This window comes from Muntiacus reevesi, chromosome 2 (genome assembly GCF_963930625.1).
Source record: "Muntiacus reevesi chromosome 2, mMunRee1.1, whole genome shotgun sequence".
Taxonomy (NCBI): domain Eukaryota; kingdom Metazoa; phylum Chordata; class Mammalia; order Artiodactyla; family Cervidae; genus Muntiacus; species Muntiacus reevesi.
Window position 1 is genome coordinate 63494401 of NC_089250.1, and position 20143 is coordinate 63514543.

The window sequence follows — 20143 nt, forward strand, 5'->3', positions numbered from 1 at the left end:
CATTTCCAGAAGACATTTCTTTTGTATAGTTTTTTTTTTTTAAACAAATGGGCATTTACAAGACGTGATTTTTCTAACTATTTTATCATACGTCGGCAACCTCTTTACATCTAGGAGGCCTAGATGTAGCGAAAGTTTTCTTTTGAAAGGTTGGGGGTAAAGTTGAGAGCAGCTTTTTCATATTATATACACAGGCCTTCTATCAGCGGCCAGTAAATCTTCCCAGAGGGCGGCGGGCACTTTCTGTTGGCCACAAGGGGTACGTTATTCTACCATTTCTATCTTCTGACATCAAAGTCTCGGTAAAACGACGATCACCGCCCGATGGCCCGCTAACGTTCCACCCGCCGTCGACCGCGGCTCCGCTCACCTTGCGGGCCCGTTAAGGCCTTTGTCCGTCGTTGTCCGGACGAGGTGAGGTCTCGTCCAACTGGGACAGAGCGGTCACCTCAGGTCGCGGATCCGCGTGGCCCCAAGGCCTAAGGGTGGACGAGCTGGCGTCCACAATCCTTCCCGGGCCCCCGAGACTCTAACGGCCCTCCGCAGAGTTCGAGCGGCCGCCATTCTTCCAGTCCTGCCACGCCCGACTCCCAAAGGCGCCACGTTCTCGGTGGCCAGTCGGAGGCTTCGCCTAAGCCCAAGCCCTGCAGCGCTGGGTGAGGAGACTCAGCGGTCGGCAGGATACCTGGTTCGGAGGGGCCGCCGCCATTTGGTCGCGGCGGTGGGGGTGAGGTGGGGCGGGGGGGGAGAGGTTCGCAGCTGCTTCCAGTCTTGGGCCCTGCCAAATTGGCGGCCTCGGCGGCCGCTCTGCAAAACACATCCGAGAATGTCCCGGGGCCCCCCAGTTCACCTACCGACCAGAGGCCGGAGGGCCTGGAGGGCCCCAGGGTAGAAGGCCACGATCCGCTTCTAGCCGCGCTCTCTGCCGGAACTGACTTGGCAGTTCTCTTCGCTGGCTAGAGAGGAGGGGCACCGGAAGTGCCATCGCACCGGGACCCGCGAACCAAGGTTCCGGGACTGAAACGTTCCGGCGGGGAGGAGGACAAGGGAAGTGTCACGTGAAATTGGGACTCCCGCCTGTCTTGCACTTCCAAACGGTAATTTTTCAGAATTCCCCGAGCATGCGTATTTCTTTCTTCCCTCATCCCCCCGACTGTTGGACTGTTGGACAATCGTTCACTTATTTCAGTTCAGTCGCTCAGTTGTGTCCGACTCTTTGCGACCCCATGGACTGCATGCAGCACGCTAGGCCACCCTACCCATCACCAATTCCCAGAGCTTACTCAAATTCATGTCCATCGAGTCGGTGATGCCATTCAACCATCTCATCTTCTGTCGTCCCCTTCTCCTCCTGCCTTCAATCTTTCCCAGCATCAGGGTCTTTTCCAGTTCTTCACATCAGGTAGCCAAAGTATTGGAGTTTCAGCTTCAGCATCTGTCCTTCCAATGAATATTCAGGACTGATTTCCTTTAGGATGGACTGGTTGGATCTCCTTGCAGTCCAAGGGACTCTCAAGAGTCTTCTCCAACACCACAGTTCAAAACATCAATTCTTGGGTGCTCAACTTTCTCTATAGTCCAACTCTCACATCCATACATGACTCCTGGAAAACCCATAGCTTTGACCAGACCAACCTTTGTTGGCAAAGTAATGTCTCTGCTTTTTAATATGCTGTCTAGGTTGGTCATAACTTTTCTTCCAAGGAGCAAACATCTTTTAATTTCATGGCTGCTGTCACCATCTGCAGTGATTTTGGAGCCCCCCCAAAATAAATCCTGTCACTGTTTCCATTGTTTCCCCATCTATTTGACATGAAGTGATGGGACCGGATGCCATGATCTTCATTTTATGAATGTTGAGTTTTAAGCCAACTTTTTCACTCTCCTTTTTCACTTTCATCAAGAGGCTTTTTAGTTCTTCTTTACTGTCTGCCATAAGGGTGATGTTATCTGCATATCTGAGGTTATTGGTATTTCTCCCAGCAATCTTGATTCCAGCTTGTGCTTCATCCAGCCTGGCATTTCTCATGATGTACTCACATATAAGTTAAATAAGCAGGGTGACAATATACAGCCTTGATATACTCCTGTCCCAATTTGGAACCAGTCTGTTGTTCCATGTCCAGTTCTAACTGTTGTTTCTTGACCTGCATACAGATTTCTCAGGAGACAGGTCAGGGGGTCTGGTATTCCCCTCTCTTTAAGAATTTTCCACATTTTGTTGTGATCCACACAGTCAAAGGTTTTGGCATAGTCAATAAAGCAGAAGTAGATGTTTTTCTGGAACTCTCTTGCTTTTTTGATGATCCAACAGATGTTGGCAATTTGATCTCTGGTTCCTCTGCCTTTTCTAAATCCAGCTTGAATATCTGGAAGTTCATAGTTCACATACTGTTAAAACCTGGCTTGGAGAATTTTGAACATTACTTTGCTAGCATGTAAGATAAGTGCAATTATGCAATAGTTTGAGCATTCTTTGTTCATTTCCTTTCTTTGCGATTGGAATGAAAACTGACCTTTTCCAGTCCTGTGGCCAAGTGATGAGTTTTCCAAATTTGCTGGCATATTGAGTGCAGCACTTTCACAGCATTATCTTTTAGGATTTGAAATAGCTCAACTGGAATTCCATCACTTCCACTAGTTTTGTTCGTGTGATGCTTCCTAAGGGCCACTTGACTTCAGACTGCAGAATGTCTGGCTGTCAGTGAATGATCACACCATCGTGGTTATCTGGGTCATGAAGATCTTTTTCGTATAGTTCTTCTGTATATTGTTGCCACTTCTTCTTAATATCTTCAGCTTCTCTTAGGTCCATACCATTTCTGTCCTTTATTATGTCCATGGAGAACTCCATGGACTGTATAGTCAATGGGGTTGCAAAGAGTCAGAAAGGACTGAGCAACTTTCACTCATTTACCACTTATTTATTGACCACCTACTGTGTGCCACATAAACACTGGGGAATGCAACTGCAAACGGGTGCGAAAATTTCTGCCCCCTTGAAATTTACACTCTAGTAGGGATAAAGCGTCTGCCTGCAATATGGGAGGCCCCGGGTTTGATCCCTGTGTGGGAAAGATCCCCTGGAGAAGGAAATGGCAACCCAATCCAGTACTTTTGCCTGGAAAATCCCATGGACGGAGAAGCCTGGTTGGCTACATTCCATGGAGTCAGGAAGTGTTGGACACAACTAAGTGACAACATGTTTGTAACACGTTAGGGAAAACAGACAATCCTTAAAATGTGTGAAAGGGCAGAAATGGTGAAAGTGCCATGAAGAAATAAAAGAAGAAGAATATGAGGTGTGCCTGTGGAATGTTTTAGATGGTGGCCAGGTGACTTTTGAGCAGACATACAGAGGTGAAGGAATGAACCAGCCAAGGGAATGTCAGGTGGAAGAGCCTTCCTGGCAAAGGGAACAGCCAGGGAACAGGCTTTAAAGCTGAGGAATATGGAGATGGCCTGATCCAGGAACAGCAAATAGACTAGAGCAGAGTGAGAAGTAAAAAGTGTAGAGGTTAAACCACTCATATATGGAAGTTGGTGGGTTTTTTTTGGTGAAATGGGAACTGTTGGAGAGTTTTGGCCTGAAGCATGGAAAATAGCTGATGTAGAGCCAGAGGTAGAGCAGGGAGATCTAATAGACCATGGCTGTCAAGAGGGTGAAACAGGATAGTGGCTTGTACAAGATTGATGGCAGCAAAGATGGCAAAAATGTGAATTCAGGATAAATATAAGATCCAGCCTGCAGGATTTGCTGATAGACCAGATGTGAAGTGGGAAAGAGAGGAATGAAGGATAACTCGAAGGCTTTTGACCTGAGCAAATAAGAGAGGGTATTGCCCTTAAGTGAGATGGGAGAAATCATGGGAAGAGGGAGTTTAGGGGAGACTATGAGGAATTCAGTTTTGGGCATGATAAGTTTGAGATGCCTGTTTGACATTCAAGTGGAAATGTCAAGTAGACAGTTGGATTTGTGAGTCTGGCATTCAGGGGAGAGTCTGAGCTGAATATGTACTTTTGGGAGTCATCAGAAAATATATAGATTATCTTTGAAGCTATGAGGCTGCATGAGAGAACCAAGGTCATGGGCAGAGAGAGAGGGAGTTCTCAGGTCTGAGCCCTGGGGCACTGTAATGTGTAAAGATCAGGGTGATGAGAAGGAGCTGGCAAAGGAGACTGAGGAGTGACCAGAGTGGTAGGAGAACAAAAACAAAATGTGGTATCCGGAAGTAAATGAAGAAAGTGTTTCAAGGGAGAGTTATCAACAGTGTCAAACACTGCTGATGGGTCATGTGAGATATGGTTGAGAAGTATCCATCTAGCTTTTATAATAAATGTTGTGAGGAACATTCTTATGGTTTTTCAAACTTTGTGGAGGCTTCCGATTTCCTTTGAATGCAATTCTAGAATTGCAAATTCTAGAAATCCAAAGAAGGAGCAAGTGTTGGTTCAGGCCTGAGACTCTTGATGCAGATCCAGACAGGATTCCTAGGAGGAAAGTCTTAGAGTCAGGAAGACCCTTCTGCTGGAAGGTGGAAAGCAGGAATGTTGAGAAGGCCAGGAGCTCTGGGCACCGAGGCTGTAGTCTACTAAGAGATGACAGAGGCCTGAGCGGTAGAAATGGCTATAGGAGTAGAAAACAGGTGGGGTGAGGCTTTCTCGATTAGCAAAGGAAGGAGCCCCCGGGCTCAATACCTGGAGAGAAGAGGGAGGAGGGGGAAGGAGGAGTCACAGATCCTACACAGGTTTCAAACAAGATCTGCCTGGGTAGGTGAGTAGTTGGCAGAATAACCAAGACAAGGAAAAGGAAAGTCTCAGTGTGAAGTTCCTGGTCCCCTTTCTGATCTCCCTCCCTTCTAAGCAGCCAACAGGCTGATACCACTGGAACCTAAAGATGGTGAGGACAACCATGTACACATTTTGCTTTCTACTTGATATCTCCACTTGAGTGTTCCAACAGTATCTTAAACTCCTCTTGTGCAAAAGAAAACTCTTGGTATCTCCCTAGAGCCTGCTCTTCTCCAAATCAGTAAATAGTAATATCATCCACCCAGTTCTCAAATAAAAAACTAGGCTTCCCGGTGGCTCAGCAGTGAAGAATCCACCTGCAATGCAGGAGACACAGTTTTGATCCCTCTGTTGGGAAGATCCCCTGGAGGAGGAAATGGCAACCCACTCCAGTATTCTTGCCTGGAGAATCCCCATGGACAGAGGAGCCTGGCAGGCTGCAGTCCATGGGGTTGCAAGGAGTCAGACATGACTGAAGTGACTTGGCACACATCTTTGATACTACTCTTCCTCTCACTCTCCATCCCCCAACCATCACAGGTACTATCTCCTTCCTAAATATTTTTAAGTTACAGCCAATGTCCTCTGCTGTCCAATATAATATAGTAGCTGCTAGTTACAAGAGGCTTTTTTTTTAAAAATTGAAGTATAGTTAGCTTATGATATTGTGTTAGATTTAGGTGTACAGCAAAGTGATTCAATTATATATGTGTTATATATTTCAGATTATTTTCCATTACAGGTTATTATAAGGTATTGAGTATTATTCCCTGTGTTATATGGTAAATCCTTGTTGTTGCTCATCTATTTTACGTATGCTAAGTCACTTCAGTTGTGTCCGACTCTGTGCGACCCCAGAGATGGCAGCCCACCAAGCTCCTCCATCCCTGGGATTCTCCAAGCAGGAATACTGGAGTGGGTTGCCATCTCCTTCTCCAGTAATTTTATGTATAGTAGTTTGTTAATCCCATTCTCCTAATTTATCCACCCCCCTCTTCCCCTTTGGGTAAATTTGTTTTCTATGTGAGTCTGTGTTTGTTTTGTATATAAATTCATTTGTATAATTTTTTAGATTCCACATATAAGTGATATATGATGTCTTCCTCTGTCTGACTTATTTTGCTCAGTATGATATTCTCTAGGTTCATCCATGTTGCAGCAGATGGCAATATTTCATTTATTTTTATGGCTGAGTAATATTCCCTTGTATGTATATATCACATCTTCTTAAACCAATCATCTGCTGGTCAGCATTTGGGTTGTTTCCATGTTTTGGCTCTTTGTGACCCATGGACTATACAGTCCGTGGAATCTCCAGGCCAGAATACTGGAGTGGGTAGCCTTTTCCTTTTTCAACGGATCTTTCCAACCCAAGGATCAAACCCAGGTCTCCCGCATTGCAGGTGAATTCTTTACCAGCTGAGCCACCAGGAAGTCCATATATCACATCCTCTTAAACCAATCATCTGCTGATCAGCATTTGGGTCGTTTCCATGTCTTGGCTAGTGTAGATAATGCTGCTATGAACATAGGGATGCATGTGTCTTTTCAATTAAGTCTTTTCCTCTTTTCCAGATATATGGCCAGGAGTGGGATGACTGGATCATACAGTAGCTTTAGTTTCAGTGTTTTTTTTTAAGAAAACTCCATACTGGTTTTCATAGTGGGTGCACCAGTTTTCATTCCCACCAACAGTGCAGGAGGATTCTCTTTTCTCTACACCCTCTTCAGCATTTATTATGTGGAGACTTTTTGATGGTCGCCCTTCACCGGTGTGAGGTGATACCTCATTGTGTGTTTTATTTGCATTTCTCCAATAATTAGTGGTATTGGAACATCTCTTCATGTACCTGTTGGCCATCTGTATGTCTTCTTTGGAGAAAAATCTGTTTAGGTCTTCTCCTATTTTTTGATTGGGTTGTTTGCTTTTATGTTATTGCGTTGTATGAGCTGTTTGTATGTTTTGGAAATTAACCCCAGGAGGCTATTTAAATTTTAATTAATTAAAATAACATGAAAGTAAAAATTCAGTTCCTCAGTTGCACTGGCCACATTCCAAGTGCTCAAGAGCCACAGGTGGCCAGTGGATACTGTCTGAGCACAGAGCTAGAACATTTCCACCATCTAGAAAGTCATAGGGCAGTGCGGATCTATAACCTAGTCTGAATCAGCAATATCTCTAGTCTGGGTGACTCAAATAGCCTCTCAGTTGAAGTTCTGACTGTTTCTACTACTCTTCCCTTCAAATCCATTTTCCCTACAGAAACCAGAGTTAACTTTTAATCAGAAATCAAATCTTGTTTCAACCTTAGTGGCTCTTTATTGTACCTTGAACAAAATGCAAACTTCTTACCCTGGCCTATTGCCCTCTCTTGTTACATCCCAGATACACTAGTCTCCTTGCTCTTCTCTCCACTCTTCAAGCTCTTCTCAACCTCAGAGGCTTTATATATGCTATTCCCTCTACCTGAAAGGCTTTTCACCTGGCTCCTGGCAAGGCTACGTTTCTTCTCATTTTATAGGTCTCAGTTCCAATATTATTTGGAGTGATATCATATAACATGTCTTTCATATAATAAAACATATTATATGATATCACATATCAAGACATTTCCTGACCTCCCTGTCTCAAAAAGGTTTTTTCCAGTTATCATCAAGTGACCTTACTTATTTCCTTCATTCATCCACCAGAATACCTCATTATTTTACTAATAATTAACATGTCTGGAGGGGCCTTCCTGGTGGTAGAGTGGTTAAGAATGTACTTTGCAACGCAAGGGACACCAGTTCGATCCCTGGTCTAGGAAGATCCCGGATGCCGAGGAGCAACTAAGTCCATGCCCCACAGCTACTAAGCCCACACACACTGCAGCTACTGGAAGCCCATTGGCCTAGAGCCTGTGCTTCGCAACCAGAGAAACCACCCTAACGAGAAGCCCACACACCGCAACAAGGAGTAGCTCCTACTCACCGTAACTAGAGAAAGCCCACATACTGTAATGAAGACCCAGCACACCCAAATAATAAATAAGTAAATCTAAAAAAAAAAAGAAAAACATGTCTCGGGACTTCTCTGGCGGCCCAGTGGTTAAGACTCCATGCTGTCACTGTAGGGATCATGGGTTTGATCCATGGTCAGGAAACTAAGATCCCACATGACACACAGTGTGGCAAAAAAAAAAAAAATTTGTCTGTGTACTTCTGTGCTAGGCACTGTACACAGGATTTGGCTATATGCTTTACCTTATTTATTAATTTGCTAGTTTATTATTTTTTCTTTCTTGTTTTCTCCTTGTGTCCCTTCCTGGCACCCAGTACTATGCACAGCATATAGTGGACATTAATAATTATTAGACAAATGAATGAATTTATTGGGCAGTTACTGTGGGTCAGGCATTGTGCTAATAACTGTCCCATTTAATTTGCACTGCAATTCTTCCTTCCTTCTAATTCTGTGAAGTAGGTATTACTCTCTTTCTTTTATGAGAGGCTGTGTAATTTATCTAGTTCTTTGGAAGAACTAGGATTCTAACCTAGGTCACATGATTCCAGAACTCCTTGGCACTAGAGAGGGTTTAGAAGCCTGAGTACACACCAGCCTGCAGCCACCCACAGTTCAGACTAGAAGCAGGGAAATTAAAAAAGACATTTCTTGAAGGACTTCTATTTCAGATCAGGTCAGAGATTCTGGGGCATCACTGCCCAACCAGGAGGTAGATTCAGGGCCTGGGTCAAGACTCAGGATGGTGCAGAGTAGGCAAGCGAAATACTTCAGTGTAAGCATCCTCAGTGGGGCTGGAGAACTGGCTTACAGACCCCAGATGAGACTCGGGTCTGTACCGGGTCTGACTGCTGACTCCGGCCATGGCCATGTCTGTCTGCGTGTCTCAGATCAGGGTGAAACAAGGGAAAAAAGTAAAAATAACGAGCCTTCCTGGCACTTCTCCTCGGGAAACATCACATGTCAGGCCTGTGACATGGAGCGTGTTTGTTAGGCCAGCGGTTCCAAGCTCATTAGCGGGAATGGTGCCGAACAGCAAGCCGCCCACGCAGCTCTTTGGGGAGATAAACAGTGCAGCATCCTTCCCTCCCCGGCCTGGGCATGCGCAGTCCCAGCGTTATCAACATCAGCACGTATCTGCATTGAGGCAGGTCTGCTTGGCATCAGGGCCCCGGGGAATGGATTGTGTGTGGGTGTGTCCCAGAGAGGCTGCTGGTAATCCTCATCATTATCATCATTGCCTGAATCTGAGACAGTTCTGTTTTAGCACAGAGTTTCTCAAATTTGAATCATCCCCTAATCAGCGTTAACAATTACTGCCATACCTTTGTACCATGGATTCCAGTTTTTACTGAATACCTCTCTGTGAACTGACTCAGCAGTCATCACTATCACCTTGTCCTCAGTGCTGTTTGTGAACTCACCAATTTGACATACACGTTATGTTTTCCTAAGATCTGGAATATTACAAATACACAACTCTTTAAAAAAGTTCAGCTGAGTTCACTTGAAGTCATCTTAGTGCAACCAAAATGCAAAACACTTGGTGTCAAAGGGACACAAGAAACATCCTGAAAGAGTTCCCAGTGGCAAAAACTGGAGCAATTTGAGCAAGAAAAGAAATAACACAGTACTAGATTATAGCCCAGAGTATAAATATCCATGAGTTCATACTGATGTAAATAAATAATGGAACAAATAAATAAATGGAGAAGGGACAAATCTTCCTAAAGAAAGTTTCCAAATAATTTATCCCCTCCAAGATATGGAGCTTAATCTTCTCTCCCCCCTTCCCCACCTGAAAGTGGGCTGCCGTTAGTGACTTGCTTTCAGAGAGCAGAAAGAAAGGAACAACAAGTAACTTCACAGGAGGGAAGCTTGGTAAACTTTACCTTGGCCAGGTACTCAAGGTGATCAAATCGTATTAATAGCACCTACCTCTGACATGATGCCATGAAAAAGGCTACCTAACCTTGATGGTAACCTTCACTGAAACCACGAGAAAAGCATCAGTGAAACCCAAATTGAGGGACACTCTATAAAATAATGAACACCAAAGTACTTCTCAAAACTGTCAAGGCCATGAAAAACAAGGAAAGCCTGAGAAACTGTCCCAGGCTGGAAGAGACTAAGGGGACATGCAGATTAAATGTAATATAGTATTTTGGATGGAACCTTGGAACAGAAAATGGATGTTAAGGGGGAAAGCTTAGTGAAATCCAAATAAAATGTAGAGTTCAGTTAATAGGAAGATACCAGGGTTGGTTTCTTAGTTGTGGCCAATGCACCAGAGTCATGTTAAATGACTATGTTTAAATTAAATTAACTAAATTAACTAAAAAACTAAATTAACGTGTTAAATAGCATGTTAAATGTTAGCAGTATGGGAACCTGGGGGAGGAGTACATGGAAACTCTCTGTGCTATAGGAAATCTCTATACTTTGTAAATCAAAGATTTACATTTGTTTTCTATAAATATAAAATTATTTTAGAATAATTGTTTTTAGTGAGGGGAGTTATGTACACATTAGTGGTTTGGAACATGAATTTTGAAGACAAGCAGATGTGGACCTGTGTATTTGTTGCCTGTGGCTGATGTAACAAAGTACCACAAAATTGATAGCTTAAAACAGCAGAAATGTATTCCGTCATAGTTCTAAAGACCAGAATCACAATATTAGATTTACTGGGCTGAAATCAAGGTGGTGAGAGGACCATGTTCCCTCCAGACTCATCCTTGTGTCTTGCAGGCTGTGGCTGCCTGCATTCATTGGCTTGCTGACTGCATCACTTTGATCTCTGCCTCCAAGGTTTCATTTTCCCCTGCTGTTCTCTGTGTGTCTGCCTGCTCCCCTCTCTCTCTGCTTTCCTCTTGTAAGGATATTTGTGATGGCATTTCATGCACACCTGGATAATCCTGGCTGATCTCCTCAACCCAGCATCCATAATTTAATTAATCATGTTTGTAAAAATCCTCTTCCCAGATAAATTAGTATCTACAGACTTCAGGGATTAGATCTCTGCATCTTTAGGAGGCCATTATTCAGCCTACTGCAGCCTGGCTGTGTGAAATTTAGAACTTCTGTAGTATCGATAAGGTTCCTCTCAAATTGAAAACAACAAAAACTGTGTAACTATTTTTAACATCTTCATTTGGGTTTCACTTGAAGTCATCTTAGTGCAACTAGTGGGACCCAAGCAACACTTTGCAAAACAACTGGTACAAGAGTCTTAGTCTCAGAAGTCATAGAGGGACTTCCCTGGTAGTCCAGAGGTTAAGAATCTGCCTTACAATGCAGAGAATGTGGGTTTGAGCCCTGGTTGGGGAACCAAGATCCCATATGCCCACAAGCCTTAGAGCAACCAAGCCTGAGCACATATGCTCCAGAGCCCACGCACCACAACAGCAAGAACCCACGTGCTCCAACCAAGACCAGATGCAGCCAAATAAATATTTTTAAAAAAGAAGTCAGAATTAAATTCTAAATGGACTCCATACAAACAAACTTGTGACCTTGGGTAAGTCAGCATATTTTTTGAAGGGTGTACTCATCTTCTGTACAAGAGGGATGCTAAGCTTTGCCTAGAGGAACGCTGTCAGAACTCTTAGACCATGTAGCAGATGCACAGCAGACATTCAGCCAACCTCCTCTTCATACCCCCTCCACTTTATAGAGTATGTTAGAGAATGTTACAGCTCACAAAATAGTCTCTATATACAAAAATGTGTTTAATTGCCATAAAATTTCACCATTTTATGGTGAGATAAAGCCAAATTTTTCTTCCCGGACTAGACAGATGGAAAAACGGAGACTTAATGTTAATTGACTCAGCCAACATTACCCAGTTAGAAGGCTAGAGACAGCAGGCGTCTGAGAACGGGATGGGCAGGGGTCAGGAGGCAGTGCCCTCTTTAGATGGGGAGAGTTTTGCATTCTGGTCACTTGACTTCTTTTTATGACTTTCATGACTTTTTTTGGCCCTTGTAGGCATTTGAGTTTATGACCCATGATGTGATTCTAACTCCTGGCTCACATTGCTGGAATTTGTTCAAAGATCTTTAAACTCGAAGCCCTGAGGCTGTGCCCATAGGGTTCTCCAGCGACAGCTTCCAGTGGCCTCTTGGCCCTTGGCTTCTTTGATCTCACAGGTTTTCCCTTCTCTGAACTCTGTGAGACAGACCCACAGTTTGTCCTCTGGTTTGGCCAGGATCCTGGTTTCGATAGCTCCTTATTCTGAATCCTTGAAGCAGAGATGAAAACAAGCGCCTTATGCACAGGGTTGGGTGTTCTTAAGGAGACCACGGAGGCCTGCTGAAGGTGACTCATCTCTGCCCTCTGAGGTCAGAAGGAAGGGACTGGAAGGTGTGCGGAGGGCCCAGTAGCCCATGTCAGGAGTTAGACTGCCCAGGATCTAATCCTGGCTCCCCTCACAGCCCCTTGACTCTGGTCAAGTCACCAGCTCTTCTGTACTTGTTTCCCCGTTTGTAATAAGGAAACCTTCATTATTTCCCTCAAAAGAAAATTGTGAGGCTAGAGTGAATTATTGTACATGAAGCTGTTATTACAGCGCTTGGTACACGATGAGTGTTCGCCCTATTCATTATTAAGCCCAGAGAACCTTAAACACCTCTTTCCAAGAGCTGTTCTCCCGTTTCCACACGCGCCCTCTGCCTGGGGAAATCTGATTCCTCCTGAAGGGCAACGCAGGGTTCTGCAGAGTTGGAAGTTCTGGGTCTCTTGTCACTGTGTAGCTTGACGTCTGTCATTCCCGGGGTCCCCATCATCCCCCTCTGTACAAGGGGACGACAAAAGCGCGAGCCGCAGCCTCTGCTGCTGTGTGGAGAGCAGCCTGCCCAACCCCGCCGCCCCACCACTACGCTGCGGGACCTCCACTCCGCCGGCACGAAGTTGGTGGAGGGGGGTTGGCGGAGGAAAGCAGCGACTCTGGCCGGGTCCTAAGCTGCCTTGGCAACGCCCGGAGACTGCCGGGAGGAGAGAGAGAGGCCCCGCCCAGAACGAAGCCCCGCCCCAACAAGGTTCCGCCCATAAAGGAGGCCTGGGGCCTCAGTTCCGGGATTCCGCGGCAACTTTGTCCGGCTCTCTGATTCCATCAGTGCCTGACAGAAGTGCCTCTGACTGGCCGACTGTGTCTGACTGACCACAGACGCCATCACTGTTGTCTATCTGGCTGTGTCTAATGAAAACAGATTTCGTGAATGCCTGATGGACCAAGACCGCGTGATCTGTCTGCCCGACCACAGTCGACTGACTGACTGCCCTACCTGGCTAATGGCAGCTGGGACCGACGGCGCGTGTCTGACTGAGTCGATCTTGCTGTTTCTGACTGACCAGATTCCCTCTGTGCTCGACAAGCTGTATCTGAGTGACCGAGGCCCTGTGTGACTGACTGACCGGTTCACTGATTCCTCTGTGCTGGCGTTTTGACCCCAGCTCAGTTCAGCTGATTCTAACTACACCCGGGCCTGCGCATCTGCCTGAGGCCCCTGCGCGTCTGCCTGACTGGCTGGTTGACAAGCTGGCTGGTTACCCTGGCTGCATTGGCCTCACTACAGCCTCTGTGTCTGGTGGGGTCCGCCTGACTGGCCATCTGACAGGTGGGATCAGCCCTCCTGAAGAGTGGACTCAGGGCACCTGCCAGATTGCTGGGCTGAGTTTGCGGCTGGCTGGTTCTGGCTGACTGACTGAATCTGACTGTATCTCAGCGACCTGGTTTCTGTGCTTTTTTGTATTTGGTTGGGTTTTTCTTGGCTGTGCGGCATGCAGGTTCTTAGTTCCCCTACCAGGGATCGAACCAGTGGCCCCTGTAGGAGAAGCACAGAGTCACTGAACCACCAGAGAAATCTCAGGGAGTGGGTTTCTGAATGACTGAGTCTGCCTGACTGTCCCTCCCTGACCACCTCTGCCTCACTCTGCATTATGGACAGCATCTGTCTCTGGCTACACCTGACTGTCAGCTGCCTCTTCTACATTCCATAATGTGGGTTGAATCAGATTGCTGCCTGAACTGCAGCTGACCAACTGAATCTGACTTGGCTTCTGAAATTCTCTCCCTAATGACCTCTTTCACTCCAGCTTCCCAACAAATGGCTTCTAAGGTGTTCCTTGTCCAGGGAGCTGGGGCCTAGATGTTTTCAGCTATAAGTCTGGCCTTGGGGGTTAATAGCAAGGGCTTAGACAGGGAAGAGAACCTAGGATGGGGCCTTTGGGGGATGGAGAGAGAAGGACTGGAGGCCACACAGGGAGCAGCTGGAAGAAATTGCAGGGGTCCTCAAGGTCCCAGGCTCAGGATCTAGTGATGTAACAGAGTCAGCACCTTGAGGAGACAGGCTGGCCTGTGGAAGCCACAACGTGGCATGACTCTTTGTTTCTTCACGTTTGTGGGATGTCTCTGTCAGTGCCTTGCTGCTCTGTCCCACAGACCTCAGGTCTCCTTCCAAATTCTTGAATTTAAATCTTTTTCATTGTGTGTGTGTATACTGGCCACAACAACTGCATGAAATGGAGAAAGAGGCTGTGTACCAGAATAACGAGAACACAAATACAGGGAGGGAATTTCCTGATGGTCCAGTGGTTAAGACTCCATGCTTCCACTGCAGGGGGCATGGGTTTGATTCCTGGTCAGGGAACTAAGATGCCACATGTCAGAGACTTAGATTAGGGGGAATTTAAAAAAAAAGCCAGCATGTCAAGTGCATGGGTGCGCTATGAATTATAGCTATTAATAAATGAGAGCACCGGACTAGCTTATCTTGATCAAGCTCCAGCATTCTGAGCTGCTGCCTTTCCATTAATAACAGAGGCCTAGCTGCCTCACTGATTTCATTATAAGCCAAGGGAGGAATGGGAGGAAGTAAACAGCTCTGCTCCCAAGGGCTCTGTCTTAGTCAGCTTGGGCTACTATAACAAAATACCATAGACTGAGATCTCAAACAATGCACATTTGTTGTTCAAAATTCTGGGAGTTGGAAAGTTCGAGATCAAGGTGCAGGTGGATTTGGTTCCTGATGAGGTCCTTTTCCTGGCCTGTGAACAGTTGCTTTCTTACCGTGTCCTCACACAGTGATGAGAGAGAGCTCTGCTGTTTTCCTCTTCTTCTTCTTTTTTTTTTTTATTCTATTGTTTGTCCACGCCACTTGACATGCAGGATCTTAGTTCCCCTACCAGGGATCAAACCCATGACCCCTGCAGTGGAAGTGCAGAGCCTTAACCACTGGACCACCAGGGAAGTCCAAGAAATTCTTATGGTAGGGTGTAGTAATCTATGCTTTTTAAAAAAAAAAAAATTTATTTTGGCTGTGCTGGATCATCATTAGTTGCTGTGAGTGGGGGCTACTCTCTAGTTGCGGTGCTTGGGCTTCTCAATGTCGTGGCTTCTTGTATTGCGACCACAGGCTCTAGGGCCCATAGGCTCATTACTTGTGGCACATGGGCTTAGTTGCCCTGAGTCATGTGGGATCTTCCCTGGCCAGGATCGAACCTGTGTCCCTTGCATTGCAAGGTAGATTATTAACCACTGGATTACCAGTGAAGCCCAGTAGTTTATGTTTTAACAAGCCCTCCCAGTGTTGTTGATGCATACTAAAGTTTCAGAAACACTAGGGGAATGATTGTGGTAGCTCTGGTGTCAGGTTGTCCACACTGGAATTTCAACTCTACTGATTTTATGCAAGTTATTGAATTTCTGAGCCTCAGTTTTCTTATTTGCATAGTTAGTTAAATTACAATCACTTTAAACTCTTGTTGAGAGTATTAGGTCATATAAAGTATTAGGTCATATGAAGCACATAATTTCAGTTCTAGGAATGTATCCTGTAAACCTAGTCCAGCACATGTTGGATGATATATGTTCAGGATATGCACTGATTTGTTGTTTGTAATAGAAAAGAAACACCCTAAGTATCTATCCATAGGGGACTGTTTTAACAAATTATGGTCCTAACATACAAAGAATGAGGCAGCTCTTTGTAGACTCCTATGAAAAGATTGCCAGAATTTTCAGGTTAAAAAAACAAAGCACATGATGAACGTATTTGCAGGGCAGGAATAGAGGTGCAGACATAGAGAACAGACCTGTGGACACAGTTGTGTGGGGAGAGGGTGGGAAGAATTGAAAGAGCAGCCTTGAAACATATATATTATCATATGTAAAATAGCTAGCTAGTGGGAAGTTGCTGCATAACACAGGGAGTTCAACCTGGTGCTCTATGACAACCTAGAGGGGTGCGATGGGGGGGAGTGGCTTGGGAGGGAAGTTCAAGAGTGAGGAGCCATATGTATACTTGGGGCTAATTCACGTTGAAGTATGGCAGAAACCAACACAACATTGTAAAGCAATTATCCTCCAATGAAAAATAATAAATAAAAAGCAAAGTACAGAATGGTATGTCTAGTATGCTCCCTTTGTGTAAAGAAAAAGACTATACAATCTGTAAAAATGCATAGGTTATCTTTGAAAGCATACTCAGGATACAGTGAGAGAAGAAATGAGTGGCTGGAAAGAGGGAAAGGAGGGAAATTTATTTCTATCTACATGCGTCATTTTATAACTTAAAATTTACAGTATGTACATGCATCTTCTGTTCACAGAAATGAAGGTTTTTAAAAAAACATTAGCTGGCATAGTGCCTGGCAGCAGTGGTGCTAACAGCCATTCCACAGCTCTAAGCAGATGAATCAGTGCAGAAATGCAGCCCAGGGGTGTCCAGGGTGTGGCCACAACTTCTGTTCCTTTCATTTCCTGTAGTCTGTGTTGCCCCATTAGAGAATCCTTGCATTTTAGAGATGGAGAGGGCTTTAAGATTCTCTGGCAGAACACTTTCATTTTAAAGATGAAGAAACAAAGCCCCAGAGAGAGGCCATAACCAGCCCAAGCTTTCCCAAAGAGCTAAGGCTCACCCTGGGGCCTCTTTCACAACATCTTAAGACTAAGCTTTCAATAATTCTGCTTTTAGAGTCCCATCACCAGTCTGCTTGGAAACTGGAAGGACTCCTCCACATGACTGTTAAAGACTAGCTGTGGTTCAGTTCCTAACCAGACTTTCCAACCAGTTTTCCACCTTCTCCTGTGTGAATTCTCTACCCTGGCCAAATGAGGCCAAATAGGACTGACCCCAGATGCTCCTGCTTTCCAGATACCCCAGTCTGTGCTCTCTGTCTGAAGCGCACCTCTCCTTCCTATCTGTAGAGATTCTACCTACACACCGACGCAGAATCACATCTGAATCACACTTCCCCTAGGAAGTCTTCCCTGATTACTCAGGCTCACAGATCTCTCTGAACTAAGTTAAACGTTTCTTGTAAAGTGTCTACTTCTGAAGAGGGGAATAGGATGCTTCTCCGAGTTTTGAACAATGGAACTGAACTAGGAGAGAGCTGGTTCCTCATCCCGACTCTTTGTTTCTGGAGAAAAGTGGGCACACGAACTTGGCCCTTCTTCCTGTCTCGGGGAAGCCCTGGGGGAAGACGCCCCTGAGCCAGCCTGGAGCCGGGAGCCTGTCTGCAGAAACTGTTGGGCCTGTTCCTCCCCCCGATGTTTACTTGGCCGGGAGGCCCCGCGTGATGAAACCTGGCCCTGTTGCCGAGCACCTTGGGAGGCCTCCCTCTAGGGTCCCTCTGTGCTCAGACAGTGGCCCTTTGTGGAGCAGAGAAGCAGGGCTGAAAGTGGAGCTGCCTCCGTTCCCCGCCCCCCCTACCCCCGTCCCCGGCAGTCGTGGACCATCCTGTGCCTGGGTGGCCTCTGTGCAAATCCTCGGCTGGCAGAGTGAGGTAGGTCATCCAGGCAACCAGCTAGACTGGAGGAGTGAGGAAGGGTCCTGCCAGAAGGGCCTGCTGAAACTGAGTGTCTGGTCCCTTAACTGCACAGAAGCTGCTTCTTCTACTGAAGACTGGTCCCCCTACAGGCCAGAGTGACAGTTTTCACCATCATGTCTGTGTCTGTGTATGTGCTCATTCGTTCAGTTTTACTCTGACTCTTTGCGACCCCATGGACTGTAACCCACCAGGCTCCTCTTGTCCATGGGATTTTTCAGGCAAGAATACTGGAATGGGTTGCCATTTCCTCTTCCAGGGGATCTTCCCAACCCAGGGATCGAACCTGAGTCTCCTGCATTGGCAGGCGGATTCTTTACTGCTGAGCCATTGGGGAAGCCCTTTCTCGTCCCACCACTGCCATATATGCCCTAGGGTTTACGGCAAGCCCTTCTAATGTCAGTTCTCCCTTCTGCCTCTGTTTCACTGGACCCTACACTCACTCAGAGGTGGGGTTTGGGGGATGGGGGATGGGAGGGCAGATTGGGAATCCTTAGATGTCATCCCAAACCTGGTGGGTGGAAATCAAGGGGAGGAACTACTGACTACAGGAAGGAAGATCATGTAGTACAGGTGAAAAGAAAGGGCATTTCACTGACCTGGGTTCAGGAGGCTCAGGACTCCAGTTCCTACTGAGTCACTGACTTGCTGGGTGACAGTAGCCAGTTGCTTTTCTTTTCTGTGCCCCTGTTTCTCTAGCTGGCCTCACTTTCCCAGCTGCAAACTTACGGAGGCAGAGTTGATGAATGTCAAGAATTTTTGCGGTTCTGATTTTTCAAAATTCTGTGATCACAGGGAGGAAAAGGAAGAGCTGGGGTGGGTTAGATGTAGGTAGCTGACACAGTGCTCTCTGGCTTCACCAGCAGTCACTAAGCAACCTCTTCTCTGCTTCCATGATCCATTCCCTTCCTCATTTTCACCTCACTTTGAGGGCTGCTGCTTCTTTTTTTTTTTCCCCCATATGGACCATTTTAAAAGACTTTATTGAATTTGTTACAATATTGCTTGTGTTTTGTTTTGGAGTAATTTTTTTTTTTTTTTTTGGCTGAGAGGCATGTGAGATCTTAGCTCCCCAACCAGGGACTGAACCCACACCCCTTGCATTAGACCGCAGGGGAAGTCCTCTTGATGACCTCTTGTGATGAGATCTAGAAGCTGATTGGTATATGTTTGTTTTATTCCATGTTTTTCCCCCAGAGGGACAGGAAGGGGGGCACAAAATATAAGAGAAAGGATGGACTTCCTTGGTGGTCCAGTGGTTAACACTCCATACTCTCAGTGCGAGGCTCTCCATTCGATCCCTTGTCAGGGAACTAGATTCAACATGCTGCAACTAAGAGTTCACATGCCACTACAAAGATTGAAGGTCCCGAGTGCTGCAACTAAGACTTGACACACCCAAATAAACAAACACAAATTAAACTTAAAAAGAGAGAGAGAGAAAGAGAAAGAGGTAAGTGTGGGATAGACAGAATTGATGAAAGAGAGCTCAGGGAGAGAAGAAGGAAAAGGGAAGGTGGGAGATAATGAAAGAGGGAAAGTAGAAGCAAGAGGAGGTAAGACTGAAAGAAAGAGGGTGAAATGAGATGGGGGAAGAAGGTAGGAATGAAAGAGAGAAACAGGAAGAGAGCCGGCGGGAAAAGACCACAGCCTGGATATATGCCACACGTTGGGGACGTCTTGGGGTTTTCCAGGACAAAAACAGTTCAGTTTGGTTGGAGCTAAGAGTGTGTGTAGGGAAGACAAAATTAGAACCAGGCTGTAAAAGGTTTTGAATGCCAGGCTAACAGATTTGGACTTTATGTCTACTATTTTCTGCAGCTCAAATCCCCTGAGATAAGCTGGGTGAGGGCCTGAGAGGCGTTTTCATTCATCCATCCATTTAACAAGGGACAGTGTCTTATCCAATGCTGTATCCCCAGAGCATAATACAATATTTGCACAGAAGTGGTAGTCAGGAAATGCCTAGAAAAATTGAACACTTGAACCGAAAGTAGAGTCCTTGGAGGAAGCAGGGGCTGTGACCATCTCACAGAGAGTGTAAGAATGTGTGTGTATGCTTATTCACTCAGAGCATGGACTGTAGCCTGCCAAACTCCTCTGTTCAAGGGATTCTCCAGGCAAGAGTACTGGAGTGGGTAGCTATTTCTTTCTCCAGGGGATCTTCCCAACCTAGGGATTGAACCCTGTCTCCTGCATTGCAGGTGGATTCTTTACCATCTGAACCACCAGGGAAGTCCAGGTATAAAACCATAGTTTAAGCTAGAAACTGCTAGGTACCCTAAGAAAGGTCCAGATAAGAGTCATGGGAGATCAGAGGAAACTGAGACAGCTCTCCCTGTTACTTGCAGCATGAAAGTCCCAGAGAAGATTGTAATGGGGTCATTTTAGGTCACATACCCAACCTTGAATTAATCTTTGTGCCCAAGAAGATAAATCTCATTGGAGGATACAGAGTTCTGTGTATGAATGAAGAGCAAAGAGTTCTCTAAAGCAAAGGGGAGATTATTCCCAAAAGAG

General features: G+C 45.7%; 1 protein-coding gene across 1 annotated transcript in view; it reads right to left on the reverse strand.

Moving 5' to 3' along the window:
• Window positions 1-332: 332 nt before the first annotated feature.
• Window positions 333-20143, reverse strand: part of LOC136157186 (nascent polypeptide-associated complex subunit alpha, muscle-specific form-like) — a 97714-nt gene continuing 77903 nt past the window's right edge. The window contains exons 9-10 of the mRNA XM_065919184.1: window positions 686-850; window positions 333-430 (exon numbers count right to left, since the gene is read on the reverse strand). Of these exons, the coding sequence (XP_065775256.1) occupies window positions 333-430; window positions 686-850 (263 nt within the window). The remainder of the gene's footprint in view (window positions 431-685; window positions 851-20143) is intronic.